This window comes from Rhinopithecus bieti, unplaced genomic scaffold (genome assembly GCF_001698545.2).
Source record: "Rhinopithecus bieti isolate Rb0 unplaced genomic scaffold, ASM169854v2 scaffold_2572, whole genome shotgun sequence".
NCBI lineage: Eukaryota > Metazoa > Chordata > Mammalia > Primates > Cercopithecidae > Rhinopithecus > Rhinopithecus bieti.
The window spans coordinates 3,160,121-3,178,535 of NW_016804595.1; the positions used below are offsets into that span (position 1 = coordinate 3,160,121).

An 18,415-nucleotide genomic window follows, 5' to 3' on the forward strand; every position below is an offset into this window, starting at 1 on the left:
TCAAAATATATATACATATATATATATATATATATATACACACACACACTAAATTATTTACCTTAATTTATCTTTATTAATAGATATTAAAATTATTTTAGAATAATTCAGCAAAGATGTGAGAAAGCACATGTAGACCATAATTTAGGTCTAACTTTCATTATAGTGCAACAGGATTCAATACTAGAAGATTTCTTTTTTTGTTAGAATTTCAATTTCTTAGAATATCTTTCAAGCTTTCTTTTTTTGAGACTGGGTCTCACTCTGTTGCCCAGTCTGCAGTGTAGTAGCACAACATCAGCCTACTGCAACCTCCTCTTCCCTGGGCTCAAGCAATCCTCCCACTTCAGCCTAGTACTCCCAAGTAGCTGGGACTACAGGGATGCACCACCATGCTTGGCTAATTTTTATTTTATTTTTATTTTTTGTAGAGATTAGGTCTCAGTATACTGCCCAGGCTGGTCTCAAATTCCTGGGCTCAAGCAGTCCATCTACCTTGGCCTCCCAGAGTGCTGGGATTACAAGTGTGAGCCACTGCACTGGGCTTCAAGTTCTAATTCATACAACATTTTGAATACGTGGTTTACCCAAAAAATTCTTTAAAAAACAGTAAAATAACTTTACATTTTACTAGGTATAAATGTCAATGTTTTAGCAAAGTAAATTCCCTTTAAAAAAATTTTGTAAGGGGATAATTTATTTTTTAAAATTCCAAGAAAACAAAAGTAGCAAAACTGGGCAAATAACTTTTATTAAAAAAAAAAAAAGAGAAAATGATTTGGAACAAAAAAGTGACAATGAACCACAGGTTTTCTAGGAACTATTGTTTTATTGTTTCCTAAAAGCTTGAGTTTTCTGGTTTCTTGAAGCAAAATGCAATCTTTGAAACTAACTTCTGGTGACCAGAGACCCAATCAGCAATATGGTGGCTTAGTATGGGTTTTAAGGAGGAGTAGAAGGCAGGAGAGGAAAGTTACATGTCGTGGCTCCTTCCACACAGATATTTAATTGTTTAAAAATAATAACAGCCTCCGGAATAGCTAGAGGCAGACTGGAATAACATGCCTGGCTCATATTAGCTCCTTGATCAAAATGGAATGCAAATGAAAAGGTGATGTGAAGAACGTGTCTGAGATCTGGAAGACAGTGCTTTGACTCATCTACTGGTATTACTGACTGGGTAAAAGCATTTCAGGAAGCCCTCTGTGTGAGTGCACGTTTGGAAGGAATGGAGAGGGAGTGGGAAGGAGCAAAACCAAGCGTTCCAGCCTGGCCCCCCTTGAGTATTGGAGGAGGATGTCACCTATCTTCCTCCTGTCCCCCAGTGTTCCCTCGGTGGTGTTACTAGATGTGTTTTGTTTAGACAAAATGGAGTTTATAGGCAATTCCCACAGCACATCTCTTAAATGTCACAGCTGTTTAGGGCCACTGATGAGTCAATGCTCTCTTCCTTCCCCACAGGCTACTTGTACCTAGCCATTGAGTATGCGCCCCATGGAAACCTTCTGGACTTCCTGCGCAAGAGCCGTGTGCTGGAGACGGACCCAGCGTTCGCTATTGCCAATAGCACTGCGTCCACATTGTCCTCCCAGCAGCTCCTCCACTTTGCTGCCGACGTGGCCCGGGGCATGGACTACCTGAGCCAAAAACAGGTTTGTTTAGAGGAACTCGCTTTGAATATCTTTCCTCTGGAGTGCCCTCTAAAGTCAGTTTCAATATTTGTAGGGTCTGTCAACCTCTCTTCTTTAACTCCTTAAAATCTCCCTCATTTTAATCTCTTTGTGAATAGTCCATCTATTTAAATAAAAATTAATACTGACAATATGTTTATCTAGCAATTTTCATAATTGTGAAAATTTCATAATTTTCATAAGATGTAGCGAGGTACCTTAAGCTCTCTTAGCCTGGTTTGCCTCTAAATCATGTGCAGCAACAGACACACGCTACATTACAGCTGGAGGATTTAACAACCTGTGTTTTTTATTTGTTCATTTTCTGAAAATCTTCTGCCAAGATGTGGTGTGTCATTCGGCAGAATCCATTCCATTACCAGGGAATTTTGGAGGGGAACTTTAAGGGGAACTGGATTGTGCCTTTTTAAAATCCTTTTTTATGCTATTGTTTTCTTTCCTATTCCCCAAAGTTTTCAGCCCTGGGGCTTTCATTAGACTGAAAATACATAATGTTTTCAAAACTTTCAGTTTATCCACAGGGATCTGGCTGCCAGAAACATTTTAGTTGGTGAAAACTATGTGGCAAAAATAGCAGATTTTGGATTGTCCCGAGGTCAAGAGGTGTATGTGAAAAAGACAATGGTAAGTACAGGACACGGACACTGATCGCATCCTTTCCAAGGTACTCCCCGCTCTCCTGATGTCGCTTCTGAGACTGTCGGTGCTCTGTGGTGACTAAAGCATCTGACTGTGTGTCCCAGTAGATACTGTGTGCCCTGGGAAACATTCTTTCTAAATGTTCGTTCCTAACATGGTTGCAGCGTCTGTATTACTAATGAAGAAGGCACTGTCATGTGTGACCAAGTGATTGAATATTCAAGCCTAGTGGTTTGGGGTCTTGGTTCTATCCAGTTCAGACCCCAAGGCATCTCACTCAGAAACCTCTGAGGAGCTTGCACAATCCCCTTTCATGGACAGCCGATGCAGCAAGGAAAAAGATTAACATATTTTCCAAAAATCAAGGAAACAAACTAAATGATTTCTAAATCACCAGGAGGCGCCAGAGAGAAATTCGTAACTTCTACAGGCTCATCTAAGATTTCTCTCTTCACTGAAACTTCAGTGGTCACTGTTCAAGCCCAAAATCTACTCTCCCAAACAGTAATATTTTAAGTACAAGATTGCGGGAGAACCTAACCATACAGTCTTAGAGGAAGAGAGATACTCATTCTGCTTTTGGTGCCCAGTCTAGAATCACATAGTCCTAGAAGTACCACATCCCTGCATGTTAGAGCTGTGTGGAGGAAATGTCACCATCCTCTGTTTTCCTTGGGTGGGCAGAACGCAGGGCCTCAGGGATGACAAGCCTTGCAGCCTTTCCATGTGTCTGGCAGATCTACTCTGATCTACTCTGGTGGATGGCTCTCCCTTTTTTAGGTCTGATGAACATTACTTTGGCCCAGCTTTCCTGGGATGGCTCCAGTTGTCATGAGATATAGGCAGTCTTTTTGTTTTTGTGGGCACACCAAATTTTCTCTTAGGAAGGCTCAGGTTCCTGTATTTATTCTCAATTCCAGGCTTCCTTTATTTTCATCACACTTATTTAGTTACTGAGAAGATAAAACAATACTCAAGAACATTTTGAAAGGAAATCACCCATAATTCACCACCTTGGCATATATATTTTTTTCATTTTTGGCTTATCGCCTTCCACAGCATACATCCTTGCACACAGCTACAACCACAGTGAACATAATCATTTTGGATCTTTGCACTCTCTTTTCTGATGAGGGTGTGAAGTGGGGTCCCTTTGGCTCTTCGAGGGCCCTGCATGCTTATCAACATAGCACTTTCAGAAGCCACCTGTGCTTCCCTGAGGGCTGGCTTCCAGGTGATGCTTTTCTCCCTAACCTTTTCAGACCCACTCAAGGCAGATGCTTCTCTGGAGCAGGGGTGGACTTGTTTTCTTAAAGAAGCAGAATCCATCACTCACCTACCTACTCCAGCTCTCCCAACTCCTCCCTGACCACCTGGTGTCCTCAAATCTCCTTCCTGAAATCCTTTTCCTTGCTTTACTCCAGTGCTTGGGGGATGTGGGTACCCTGGGTGAGAAGGTGGAGGGATAACACAGGTTAACCCCACAACCTACCCATTCTATTTGGATGCTCTCCTCAGCTCCCCAAGACTAGCATGGGTTTGCTTGGCATTTCATAAAGGGCAGTGATTTCTGCAAGACTGGGGTTATTTACAGGGGGAGAGCACCTATCAGGGCTCAACTCGATCTTACAATAGACTAAACACCTTGGGGCTGGGGAGGAAAGGGCCAGGTTGAGGGAAGGGGGAAGAAAGAAGGATTGGAGAGGAGCAAGTTCCCTGCAAGAAGGATGCAGTGTAGCAAGTTTGGACAAATCTCTGGGAGGGAGGAATCAACCTCTTGATGACCAACCTTATGATTCTTGAATGAGTAGATAGGAAGGGAGCCCCAAATCATAGCGACTTTGAGGAAACCAGGAATAAAACTTTAAAGTCAAGCTTTACAACATCCAGGCACATCTCATTTTGCCTAGCCTGGGATCAGTAAGCCAAGATATGGGGACAGCCTGGAGGTAGTCAGGACCAGCATCCAAAGTATCGGTATGTGTCTCCAAACCCAACGTAAACTACACTATGTAAGCTACAAATCATCTCAATCTCTACTGTTATATATACACACTGTTCCTCTTGTCTAGAGATGCTCTTTCCTCTCCCATCCACCTAATGACACCTAAACGTCTTACAGAACCATGCTGGGATGTCCCGTCCTCTGGAGAATCTCCTTCCATCATCTCCAGGCACAGTTGTTCTCTTCACCCTACCCCAGTGCCTCCATTTCCCTTTTCCACATTATTAATACAGTTACCTTCTCACTCAGTGTCTATGCCTGTCTCCCCTTTCAAACCTCAGAGTGCCTCTGAGGGCTATAAGGTGAGTAAGGAATGACCGACTACCATGTGTGCACACTCACACGTCAATTCATATAAAACTGCTGAACCCTGAAGATAAATAGGACTTACGCTATTTGCATGTTTTGAAATTTGAAAACACACATGTAGCTGGGACATACACAAAGCAATGATGTCTGAGTCTGCCCTGCCTATGAGGTTCCCGACGGGCTTTGTGGAGCTACAGCTCAGGCAGGCTGAGAGCCTCAAAGACCCTGTCCCACTTAAGTGACATCTCACTTTGTTCTCTCCAGGGAAGGCTCCCAGTGCGCTGGATGGCCATCGAGTCACTGAATTACAGTGTGTACACAACCAACAGTGATGTGTGAGTAAGCTGCTTATTGCCAAGGGATTTTTTTTTCCCTCCCAGAAACATATATAGTTGACAGAGGTTTTAAAAAGAAGCAGGAATGTCCTGTACCTCTCAAGAACAAAGGTAACCAAAAAACCCAGGAAATAAAGTAACAGAAGAAAGCCGCAGAGTAGACAGTTTCCAGAGTGCAGAATCACTGGTGGCAGGTTTTGGGTTTCCCTCTGCATACTGAAGTTGTGTATTCTGCATTGTGCTTCGAGTTGTGAATTCTTGGACACAACAGGAAGAAGGGACATACTGGCCTTCCTGTGGCTCCTCTCCCAGACCTAGATCAGAGGAAACAATCCAGAATAGCTGCTGGGGACAAAATAAGGCCAGACAGTGGGGGGCGTCTCTACTTGCAACCTGCAGTGATGCATCAGAGGCTGGCGGTGGAAGGAAGGGGTGGCTTGAGATTTAGGTCATCTTGCCTTGCACCCCATTTCCAGGATGAAAAATCCAGGCTGCGAGGGTGGTGCTGACTTGTCCAAGGGGTTTTGCTGATGCCTGGGGATGAAGAGGGGGTGGGCAATTGCTGTGTCCTCACTGTGTGCAAGGTGATTTTTATGTTTCTCTGCATAACTTTGAGCCAGGGATTATTGTCCCCACTTTTGTAAGAATATACTAAGAGGTCCCAAGAGGTTCAGCAACTTTTTCCAGGTCACATAAGTATTGGATGGCAGAAATTGGATTTAACTCAGATCTGTCAAGCTCTAAAACAAATTTCATCTGTTTTGGACAGTACCACCTTGGAGTCTCTAGTTAAAGTGATTTGGGGGCTCTGGCAAAGTGAACACTATTTCTTTGTTGTAACCCTTCTGTTGAGCTAAGAGGAGAGAAACCCATACTGTGTGCAAGGGACTATCCTAGGATGTAGACATGTAACATTTCGTTTTCTCAGAAAGGGTGGGTCTCCCTGGCTTTGGGGGCAGGAAAATGAGTGGTGACTCTGTTTGCTGATTGTTGGTTTCACACTTGTCCCTCCTGCAGATGGTCCTATGGTGTGTTACTATGGGAGATTGTCAGCTTAGGTGAGTATCATCTATGTTAAAATATACATGCCAGAAAATATATAACAATTTCATGTATACTGATCCTAGCTTTATCAATATTGCATATTTTAAAAAACTAGAAGGCACTACACAGAAAGGTAATAATTTTAATCTTCATGCTTTTTAATGTGGTACATATACACCATGGAATACTATGCAGCCATCAAAAAGAATGAGTTCACGTCCTTTGCAGGGACATGGATGCAGCTGGAAACCATCCTCCTCAGCAAACTAACACAGGAACAGAAAACCAAACACCACATGTTCTCACTCATAAGTGGGAGTTGAACAATAATAACATGTGAACACAGGGAGGGGAACATCACACACCAAGGCCTGTCGGGGGGAAGGAGAGAATAAGGACAAATACCTAATGCATGCGGGGCTTCAAACCTAGATGATGGGTCAATAGGTGCAGCAGACCACCATGGCACATGTATATCTATGTGACAAACCTGCACGTTTTGCACATGTATCTCAGAAAAAAAGGTTAATATTATTGGTATAATAGATGTGCTGTGTGTGGGGAGACTTAGGGAAGAGAATTGGCACTGAACTGTGGAAGCCAGGGGTGCTTCCTTCCCCTGAAGCAATGATGATGCTTTGGCATACTCTGTAGTGTAAGTCCAGTTTTGGTGAGTGGTGGGTTTGCCAAGAGAGGCATGCAGCGTGTTCACTCTCCTGTGACATACCATGTCTTCCTCCTGGCCCCTTAGCTTTAGAACCCCTGGACAGGAAGCATTGCTTTTCATGCCAGAGAGGACTTAGGGTGGCACTGTTTGTCTTCCAGGAGGCACACCCTACTGCGGGATGACTTGTGCAGAACTCTATGAGAAGCTGCCCCAGGGCTACAGACTGGAGAAACCCCTGAACTGTGATGATGAGGTGTAAGTCACGCCTCATCCTGGGGCTATTTTGTCTTACCTTCCTTCCTCTTGTGTGTTTCTGGGGCTAGCTGACTTTAACAAAGTCAGCTGGTATACACAAACACCTACACACAGAGATCCCAAATAGGTGAATAAAAGTGGGGGGTTCCCAATACTAATACTGTTATGTAGTACACAAGGAGTATTCGCTTTACAGGCATAGAAATTTAGGAGGCATTTAATGACTCTCGGGAAGGTTGAAATGAGGAAGGGCAACAAATGCAGAAAATCCTGAAATAAATTCGTGAAGTTTTCATTAAGATTTCAAAGCTGTTCATTAAGAAAGATACATTTTTGGGCTGGCAAGATGGCTGAAAGGGAACAGCTCTGGTCTGCAGTTCCCAGCGAGATCAACTCAGAAGGCAAGTGATTTCTGCATTTCCAACTGAGGTACCCAGCTCATCTCATTGGGACTGGTTAGAAAGTGGGTGCAGCCCATGGAGGGTGAGCTGAAGCAGGGTGGGGTGTCACCTCACCCAGGAAGTACAAGGGGTCGAGGAACTCCGCTGGGAGGAATGGTGCATTCCAGCCCAGATACTAAGCTTTTCCCACTGTCTTTGCAACCCGCAGAAGAGGAGATTCCCTCTGGTGCCTATGCCAACAGGGCCATGGGTTACAAGCACAAAACTGGGTGGCCGTTTAGGGAGACACTGAGCTAGCTGCAGGAGTTTTTTTTTTTTTTTTTTTTAAGCTTTTTTTCCTTGCCCCAGTGGCACCTGGAACACCAGTGAGACAGAACCATTCACTCCCCTGGAAAGGGAGCTGAAGCCAGGGAGCCAAGTGGTCTAGCTCAGTGGATCCCACCCAGCTAAGATCCACTGGCTTTAAATTCTTTGCTGCCAGCACAGCAGTATGAAGTCAACCTGGGATGCTCCAGCTTGGTTGGGGGAAGGGTATCCCTGATTACTGAAGCTTGAGTAGGCTGTTTTCTCCTCACAGTGTAAACAAAGCCCCAGGGAAGTTCAAACTGGGCAGAGCCCACCAAGCTCTGCAAAGCCACTGCGTCTCTAGGTTCCTGCTCTCTGGGCAGGGCATCTCTGAAAGAAAGGCAGCAGCACCAGTCAAGGGCTTATAGATAAAACTCCCATCTCCCTGGGACAAAGTACCTAGTGGTAGGGGCCGCTATTGGCGTAGCTTCAGCAGACTTAAATGTTCCTGCCTGCCACCTCTGAAGAGAGCACCAGATCTCCCAGCACAGCACTCGAGCTCTGCTAAGGGACAAACTGCCTCCTCAAGTGGGTCCCTGACCCCTGTGCCTCCTGACTGGGAGATACCTCCTAGCCCAGCAGGGGTTGACAAGACACCTCCTACAGGAGAGCACTGGCTGGCATCTGGCAAGTGCCCCTCTGGGACAGACCTTCCATAGGAAGGAACAGGCAGCGATCTTTGTTGTTCTGCAGCCTCTGCTAGTGCTACCCAGGCAGACAGGGTCTGGAGTGGACCTCCAGCCAACTCCAGCAGACCTTCAGCAGAGGGGCCTGTCAGAAGGAAAACAAACAGGACCTCCACACCAAAACCCCAACCGAAGATCACAGGTAGATAAATCCACAAAAAGGGGGGGAAACCAGTGCAAAAAGGCTGAAAATTCCAAACACCAGAATGCCCCTTCTCCTCCAAAGGATCACAACTCCTCGCCAGCAAGGGAACAAAACTGAATGGAGAATGAGTTTGACAAATTGACAGAAGTAGGCTTCAGAAGGTGGGTAATAACAACCTCCTTCAAGCTAAAGGAGCATATTCTAACCCAATGCAAGGAAGCTAAGAACGTTGATAAAAGGTTAGACGAATTGCAACTAGAATAACCAGTTTAGAGAAGAACATAAATGACCTGATGGAGCTAAAAAACACAGCATGAATACTTCATGAAGCATACACAGTATCAGTAGCTGAATGGATCCAGTGGAAGAAAGGATATCAGATACTGAAGATAAACTTAAATAAAGCATGAAGACAAGATTAGAGAAAAAAATGAAAAGGAATGACCAAAGCCTCCAAGAAATATGGGACTATGTGAAAAGACCAAACCTACGTTTGATTGGTGTAGCTGAAAGTGACAGGGAGAACGAAACCAAGTTGGAAAACACTCATCAGGATATTATCCAGGAGAACTTCCCCAACCTAGTAAGACTGGTCAGCATTCAACTGAGGAAATACAGAGAACACCACAAAGATACTCCTCGAGAAGAACAACCCCAAGACACATAATCATCAGATTAATCAAGGNAGATACTGAAGATAAACTTAAATAAAGCATGAAGACAAGATTAGAGAAAAAAATGAAAAGGAATGACCAAAGCCTCCAAGAAATATGGGACTATGTGAAAAGACCAAACCTACGTTTGATTGGTGTAGCTGAAAGTGACAGGGAGAACGAAACCAAGTTGGAAAACACTCATCAGGATATTATCCAGGAGAACTTCCCCAACCTAGTAAGACTGGTCAGCATTCAACTGAGGAAATACAGAGAACACCACAAAGATACTCCTCGAGAAGAACAACCCCAAGACACATAATCATCAGATTAATCAAGGTTGAAATGAAAGAAAACATGTTAAGTGCAGCCAGAGAAAGGTCAGGTTACCCACAAAGGGAAGCCCATCAGACTAACAGCGAACCTCTCTGTAGAAACCCTGCAAGCCAGAAGAGAGTGGGGGCCAGTATTCAACATTCTTAAAGAGAAGAATTTTCAACCCAGAATTTCATATCCAGCCAAACTAAGCTTCATAAGTGAAGGAGAAATAAATCCTTTACAGCCAAGCAAATGCTAAGGGATTTTGTCACCACCAGGCTTGCCTTACAAGAGCTCCGGAAGGAAGCACTAATATGGAAAGGAAAACCTGGTAGCAGCCACTGCAAAAACATACCAAAATCTAAAGACCATGGATGCTACAAAGAAACTGCATCAACTAACAGGCAAAATAACCAGCTAGCATCATAATGACAGGATCAGATTCACACATAATAATATTAACCTTAAATGTAAATGGGCTGAATGCCCCAACTAAAAGACACAGACTGGGAAATAAGATACAGTCAAGACCCATCAGTCTGCTGTATTCAGGAGACCCATCTCACGTGCGCACACACACACACAGGCTCAGAATAAAGGGATGGAGGAAGATTTACCAAGCAAATGGAAAGCAAAAAAAAGCAGGGGTTGCCATCTGATAAAACAGATTTTAAACCAACAAAGATCAAAAGAGAAAAAGAAGGCTATTACATAATGGTAAAGGGATCAATACAACAAGAAGAGCTAACTATCCTAAATATATATATATGTACCCAATACAGGAGCACTCAGATTAATAAAGCAAGTTCTTTGAGACTTACCTAGAGACTTAGACTGCCACATAATAGTGGGAGACTTTAACTCCCCACTGTCAATATTAGACAGATCAACAAAACAGAAAATTAACAAGGATATTCAGGACTTGAACTCAGCTCTGGAACAAGTGGACCTAATAGACATCTACAGAACTCTCCACCCCAAATCAACAGAATATATGTTCTTCTCAGCACCTCATTGCAGTTACTCTAAAATTGACCACATAATTGGAAGTAAAACATTCCTCAGCAAATCCAAAAGAACGGAAACCCTAACAGTCTCTCTGACCACAGAGCAATCAAATTAGAACTCAGGATTAAGAAACTCACTCAAAACCGCACAATTACATGGAAACTGAACAATCTGCTCCTGAATGACTACTGGGTAAATAACGAAATGAAGGCAGAAATAAAGATGTTCTCTGAAACCAGTGAGAACAAAGACAAAACATACCAGAATCTCTGGGACACATTTAAAGCAGTGTGTAGAGGGACATTTATAGCACTAAATGCCCACCAGAGAAAGCAGGAAAGACCTAAAATCGACACCCTAACATCACAATTAAAAGAACTAGAGAAGCAACAGCAAACAAATTCAAAAGCTAGCAGAAGACAAGAAATAACTAAGATCAGAGCAGCAGTGAAGGAGATAGACACAAAATATCCTTAAAAAACATCAATGAATCCAGGAGCTGGTTTTTTGAAAAGATCAACAAAATAGACTGCTAGCCAGACTAATAAAGAAAAGGGAGAAGAATCAAATAGATGCAATAAAAAATGGTAAAGGAGATATCACCACCAATCCCATAGAAATACAAACTACCATGAGAGAATACTATAAATTCCTGGACACATACACCCTCCTATGTCTAAACCAGGAAGAAGTCAAATCCCTGAATAGACCAATAAAAATTCTGAAATTGAGGCAGTAATTAATAGCTTAAAAAGTGTCCAGGACCAGGTGGATTCACAGCCGAATTCTACCAGAGGTACAAAGAGGAGCTGGTACCATCCTTTGTGAAACTATTCCAAACAATAGAAAAAGAGGCATCTTTACTAACTCATTTTATGAGGTCAGCATCATCCTGATACCAAAACCTGGCAGAGACACAACAAAAAAGAAAATTGCAGGCCAATATCCCTGATGAACATTGATGTGAAAATCCTCAATAAAATATTGGCAAACCAAATCCAGCAGCACATCAAAAAGCTTATCCATCATGATGAAGTCGGCTTCATCCTTGGGATGCAAGGCTGGTTCAACAGACGTGAATCAATAAACATAATTCATCATCGAAACAGAACCAATGACAAAAACCACATGATTATCTCAATAGATGCAAAAAAGCCTTCAAGGAAATTCAACACCCCCTCCGGCTAAAAACTCTCAGTAAACTAGGTATTGATGGAATGTATCTCAAAATAATAAGAGCTATTTATGACAAACCCACAGCCAATATCATACTGAATGGGAAAAAGCTGGAAGCATTCCCTTTGAAAACTGGCCTAAGACAAGGATGCCTTCCCTTACCACTCCTATTCATCAACATAGTATTGGAAGTTCTGGACAGGGCAATCAGGCAAGAGAAAGATATAAGGTTATTCAAGTAGGAAGAGAGGAAGTCAAATTGTCTCTGTTTGCAGATGACTTGACTGTGATTTAGAAAACCCCATCGTCTCAGCCCAAAATCTCTTTAAGCTGATAAGCAACTTCAGCAAAGTCTCAGGACACAAAATCAATGTGCAAAAATCACAGCATTCCAATACACCAATAACAGACAAACAGCCAAATCATGAGTCAACTCCCATTCATAACTGCTACAAAGAGAATAAAATACCTAGGAATACAACTTACAAGGGATGTGAAGGACCTCTTCAAGGAGAACTACAAACCACTGCTCAAGGAAATAAGAGGACACAAACAAATGGAAAAACATTCCAAGCTCATGGATAGGAAGAATCAACATTGTGAAAATGGCCATACTGCCCAAAGTCATTTATAGATTCAGTGCTATCCTTATCAAGCTATCACTGACTTTCTTCACAGAATTAGATAAAACTACTTTAAATTTCATATGGAACCAAAAAAGAGCCTGCATAGCCAAGATGATCCTAAGCAAAAAGAACAAAACTGAAGGCATCACGCTGCCTGACTTCAAACTATACTAGAAGGCTACAATAACCAAAACAGCATGGTACTAGCACCAAAACAGAGATACCAAAGAAACAGGACAGAGGCCTCAGGAATAACACCACACATCTACAACCATCTGGTCTTTGACAAACCTGACAAAAACAATGGGGAAAGGATTCCCTATTTAATAAATGATGTTGGGAAAACTGGCTAGCCATATGCAGAAAACTGAAACTGGACCTCTTCCTTACACCTTATACAAAAATTAACTCAAGATGGATTAAAGACTTAAATGTAAGATCTGAAACCATAAAAACCCTAGAAGAAAACCTAGGCAATACCATTCAGGACATAGGCACAGGCAAAAGACTTCATGACTAAAACACCAAAAGCAATGGCAACAAAAGCCAAAATTGACAAATGGGATCTAATTAAACTAAAAAGCTTCTGCACAGTAAAAAGAAACGATCATCAGAGTGAACAGGCAACCTACAGAATGGGAGAAAATGTTTGCAATCTATCCTTCTGACAAAGAACTGATATCCAGAACCCACAAAGAACTTCAACAAATTTACAAGAAAAAAACAACCCCATTAAAAAGTGGGCAAAGGATATGGACAGACACTTCTCAAAAGAAGACATTTATGCAGCCAACATATGAAAAAAAAGATCATCATCACTGGTCATTAGAGAAATGCAAATCAAAACCACAATGAGATACCATCTCACACCAGTTAGAGTGGAGATCATTAAAAAGTCAGGAAACAACAGATGCTGGAGAGGATGTGGAGAAATAAGAACACTTTTACACTGTTGGTGGGAGTGTAAATTAGTTCAACCATTGTGGAAGACAGTGTGGCGATTCCTTAGGGATCTAGAACCAGAAATACCATTTGTCCCAGCAATCCCATTACTGGGTATATACCCAAAGGGTTATAAATCATTCTACTATAAAGACACATGCACACATAGGTTTATTGTGGCACTGTTCAATGATAAACTGGATAAAGAAAATGTGGTACATATATACCATGGAATACTATGCAGCCATAAGAAAGGATGAGTTCATGTCCTTTTCAGGGACATGGATGAAGCTAGAAACTAACAAAAGAAAACCAACTCCACATGTTCTCACTCATAAGTGGGAACTGAACAGCGAGAACACATGGACACAGGGAAGGAAACATCACACACCAGGGCCTGTCGGCAGGTTGGGGGATAGGATAGCATTAGGAGAAATACCTCATGTAGATGAGGGGTTGATGGGTGCAGCAAACCGCCATGGCACTTGTATACAGATGTAACAAACCTGCACATTCTCCACATGTATCACAGGACTTATAATAAAAAAAATTAAAAAAAAATAAAGATACATTTTCTTGCCTAAAACCTTGCTTCTGCTAAGATTACTTTCAAAAGTAAGATTTTTTCCAAGGGGAAATATAATGACCTGTAGTGATACCACCATTCCCAGCACTATCCATGGTAGAAGCTAACTGGCATGTCTGAAGACTACAAGGCTCTAGGTTGAACAAATAATTTATTGTCTAAATGGGGCTACTTCTAAGAGTGAAGGAGGGTGTTAATAATATCACTGGACTAAGAAGCATACATACCATCCTGGAAAAACCTGGACATAGTTGGACCATCACTAGACAGTCCCTAAAATTCTACCTTTTGAGATTCACTTCATAAGGGGTGAGAAGATTTTTTAGTCTTTAAGAAACTTATGTTAAAGTATAAGCTGTTCTGGGATATGACACCCTAAACCAATGGTTGATAGCCTTCTATGCACATAGGGTTCCCTGGAGTCATTTGTTCAGCATGTGGGCTCTTGATCCCCACTGTCAGTCATCAATTCTATAAGTCTAGGGCAGGTTCCAGAAATCTGCATTTTAATCACACGAGGAGTTCTGAGCACAATTGAGAAAGCACTGTCTTAAGTCAGTGTTTCCCAAACTATGTTCACGTGTTGTGCAAGATATAAATACATGATACAAGGGGAAAGGAGTTCTGTGGCCAATTAAGTTGGAAACTTTGTGTTAAACCTGTTGTTTTAGTCATTTCCGACTGCTGTAACAAAATACCATAAACTTGGTGGCTTATAAACAACAGAGATGTATTTCTCACAGTTCTGAAAGGTGGGAAATCCAAGATGAAAGCCTTGGCAGATTTGGTGGCCGTGAGCCATTTCCTGGTTCATAGATGGCCATCTTTCTGCTGTGTCCTCATGTGGTACAAGGAGCAAAATAGCTCTTTGAGGCCTTTTCTGTAAGGGCACGAATCCATTCATGAGGGTTCTACCCTTACGACCTAATCACCTTCCAAAGGACCTACCTTCAAACACCATCACATGGTTTCAACACATGATTTTTGGGTGGCATGAACATTGAGTCCATGCTTTGTTTTTAATGACAGGCTTTGTTTTAATGACAGTGCTTCTAAAAGTCCTCCCTCTTAAAGGGGGATACAATGGGTGGCATTTTACAAGTTTGAGCATGGGCCTTTTAAGAGACAATAACATTTTGAAAGATGCAGCATTCCAAGGGAAATGCTGCTATAGACACATACCCAGTTCTTTCTAGATGATTGTAATAGCTGAGACCAAGATCCTGCAGAAACAGTACCCAGGGTAGGAACTAAATCTATGGGGAGATGAAATGGGACTTGCTTAGGGAGGTGGGAGGCCTAGTAGAAACTTCCCAGATGCTGTACTTTTGTCTTCTGCTAGTTAAGCTTTATAACCATGCATTGGTTGGCTTCATTCTCTTTTCTCTTTTCCTGCCATGCCCAGGACTGAAGCACAGTTATAGAATTAACCCTTTAATTCTTTGCGTTCGAAGGTTTGATCTAATGAGACAATGCTGGCGGGAGAAGCCTTATGAGAGGCCGTCATTTGCCCAGATATTGGTGTCCTTAAACAGAATGTTGGAGGAACGAAAGGTGAGTATTAAAGTCAGGCAGGAGATCTTTAATTGGAATTCCTGATGTGCCCAGGGTGGTTCATAAAAAACATTGAAACAATTGAAGAAGTTCTTCTTGACATGGCCCTAAGCATTATAGAAACAAAGGATATCCCCCAACCCCCGCAACTTGGAAGAAGTTACAATTTTGGGGGGAAATAAGATTTCTATACAGGATATAGTCATGTACACACTGGAATAACACACAGAATTAGCCTATTAGAGCTAGAAGGAATTTTAGTCATATAGCCTGACCTTTTAATTTTATAGATGAAGAAATAGACTCAGAAGTGGGTGACTTGACTGAGGACACACAGCAAGTAGACAACAGAGCTTGACCTGCAGGTTACTATGAGGAGGGTCAGGAATTCCATAAAAATTTCTAGAAGTTAGTTGGCTATACTGATCTGGGAGTCAAAAGAAAAGTAAATGTAGTTTAAAGAAATAGTCAAAACCCAAATGGTAATTCAACTAGAGATGCAGGTGAGATCACACAGAGAGATGTGAAGATGAGATTCAGACAGGGGAAGGAACCCGAGAGAAGCTGAACACATTAGGAGGTACCGATAAGACACTGTGAGAAAGGCAAGCTCAGAAACTGAGGATACAGTATGAAATCTTACTTGCAGAAGGCAAGGGGATGCATTTTAGGAAGAAAGTCATCAAATACAACAGAGGGACCGAGGACATAAAAGTATCCCCCAAGTGCTTAGTATTTTGAGTTGAAACACAGAAAACCAAGGTAGTGCTGTAACTGCCCCTGGCAGAGATGGAATCAAAGTAGCCTACGTCTCTGAACCATTCTCATTCTTCCAGACCTACGTGAATACCACGCTTTATGAGAAGTTTACTTATGCAGGAATTGACTGTTCTGCTGAAGAAGCGGCCTAGGACAGAACATCTGTATGCCCTCTGTTTCCCTTTCACTGGCATGGGAGACCCTTGACACCTGCTGAGAAAGCATGCCTCTGCCACGAGATGTGATATAGAAGTGTACACATGTGCTGTACACCTGGGACCTTCACCACTATCGATCCCATGCATGGATCTGTATAGTATGCTCTGACTCTAATAGGACTGTATATACTGTTTTGAGTAAGAATGTGCTGAAATCAGAATGCCTGTTTGTGGTTTCATATGCAATAATATATTTTTTTAAAAATGTGGACTTCACAGGAAGGCGTGAGTACAATTAGTATAATGCATAACTCATTATTGTCCTAGATATTTTGATATTTACCTTTATATTGAATGCTATTAAATGTTTTGCTGTGTCAAAGTAAAATATTGTTAATAAACCTAACAATGACCCTGATAGCACAGGTTTAGTGAGAGAAATATATGAATTCTAACAAGACATAGGTTAATATTTAAGAGACTGAAAAATCTCAGATTCTTCTCTCAATTTTATCCCTCGCCTGTAGCAGCCAGTCCCATTTCATTTAGTCATGTGACAACTGTCTTGTGTTTCCACAGCCTGCAAGTCAGTCCAGAATGCTAACATCTAAAAATAGACTTAAATCTCATTCCTTACAAGCCTAAGAATCTTTAGAGAAGTATACATAAGTTTAAGATAAAATAATGGGATTTTTTTCTTTTCTTCTCTCTGGTAATATTGACTTGTGTATTTTAAGAAATAACAGAAAGCCTGGGTGACATTTGGGAGACATGTGACATTTATATATTGAATTAATATCCCTACATGTATTGCACATTGTAAAAAGTTTTAGTTTTGATGAGTTGTGAGTTTACTTTGTATACTGTAGGCACACTTTGCACTGATATATCATGAGTGAATAAATGTCTTGCCTACTCACGTCTCATCCAGGAGTGTGTCTCATAGCTATTGCCACATGTCCTTATTATACTTTAAAGAAAAGTGCTTTAAATTATCCATCCCTAGCACATAGAGTAGTTGGCGAGTATACTCCGCTAGATATGGAATCTGAAACTCACCAGATTGAAAATTCTCCTAGAAGTGTTCTACTGCCTAGTTCTTTTTCTTGCAACAGGAAGTACACCTTTGGGAGTGTTCTAGTGTGAACCAAGGGCTTAGAATTGGAATTCCTTTTAATTATGTTACAATGTTAAATAGAGTCCTCACTTAATGTCATCAATAGGTTCATGGAAACTGCAGTGCTATATAATGAAACCAATTTTACCATAGGGTAATTGATAGAAACAAGATGCTATCCCCATCAAGCTACCATTGACTTTCTTCACAGAATTGGAAAAAAACTACTTTAAATTTTATATGGAACCAAAAAAGAGCCTGCATAGCCAAGACAATCCTAAGCCAAAAGAACAAAATTGGAGGTATCACCCTACCTGACTTCAAACTATACTACAAGGCTACAGTAACCAAAACAGCATGGTACTGGCACCAAAACAGATACATAGACCAATGGAACAGAACAGAGGCCTCAGGAATAACACCACACATCTACAACCATCTGATCTTTGACAAACCTGACAAAAACAAGCAACGGAGAAAGGATTCCCTATTTAATGAATGGTGTTAGGAAAACTGGCTAGCCATATGCAGAAAACCAAAACTGGATCCCTTCCCTTACACCTTATACAAAAATTAACTCAAGATGGATTAAAGACTTAAATGTAAGATCTGAAAACATAAAAACCCTAGAAGAAAACCTAGGCCATACCATTCAGGACATATGCATGGGCAAAGACTTCATGACTAAAACACCAAAAGCAATGGCAACAAAAGCGAGAATTGACAAATGGGATCTAATCAAACTAAAGAGCTTCTGCACAGCAAAAGAAACTACCATCAGAGTGAACAGACAACCTACAGAATTGGAGAAAATTTTTGCAATCTACTCATCTGACAAAGGGCTAATATCCAGAATCTACAAAGAACTCAAACAAATATACAAGAAAAAACAAACAACCCCATCAAAAAGTGGGCAAAGGATATGAACAGACATTTCTCAAAAGAAGACATTCATACAGCCAACAGACACATGAAAAAATGCTCATCATCACTGGT

General features: G+C 41.6%; 1 protein-coding gene across 4 annotated transcripts in view; it reads left to right on the top strand.

Annotated features, from left to right (window-relative positions):
- TEK (TEK receptor tyrosine kinase) overlaps window positions 1-17,232 on the top strand; it is a 125,137-nt gene extending 107,905 nt beyond the window's left edge. For all 4 annotated transcript variants that reach the window (XM_017869329.1, XM_017869331.1, XM_017869330.1 and 1 more), the window contains 7 exons: window positions 1,462-1,652; window positions 2,202-2,315; window positions 4,909-4,979; window positions 5,997-6,037; window positions 6,849-6,945; window positions 15,286-15,385; window positions 16,222-17,232. In XM_017869329.1, coding sequence (XP_017724818.1) covers window positions 1,462-1,652; window positions 2,202-2,315; window positions 4,909-4,979; window positions 5,997-6,037; window positions 6,849-6,945; window positions 15,286-15,385; window positions 16,222-16,296 — 689 coding nt within the window. In that variant the 3' untranslated portion in view covers window positions 16,297-17,232. The remainder of the gene's footprint in view (window positions 1-1,461; window positions 1,653-2,201; window positions 2,316-4,908; window positions 4,980-5,996; window positions 6,038-6,848; window positions 6,946-15,285; window positions 15,386-16,221) is intronic.
- The last annotated feature ends 1,183 nt before the right edge of the window (window positions 17,233-18,415 follow it).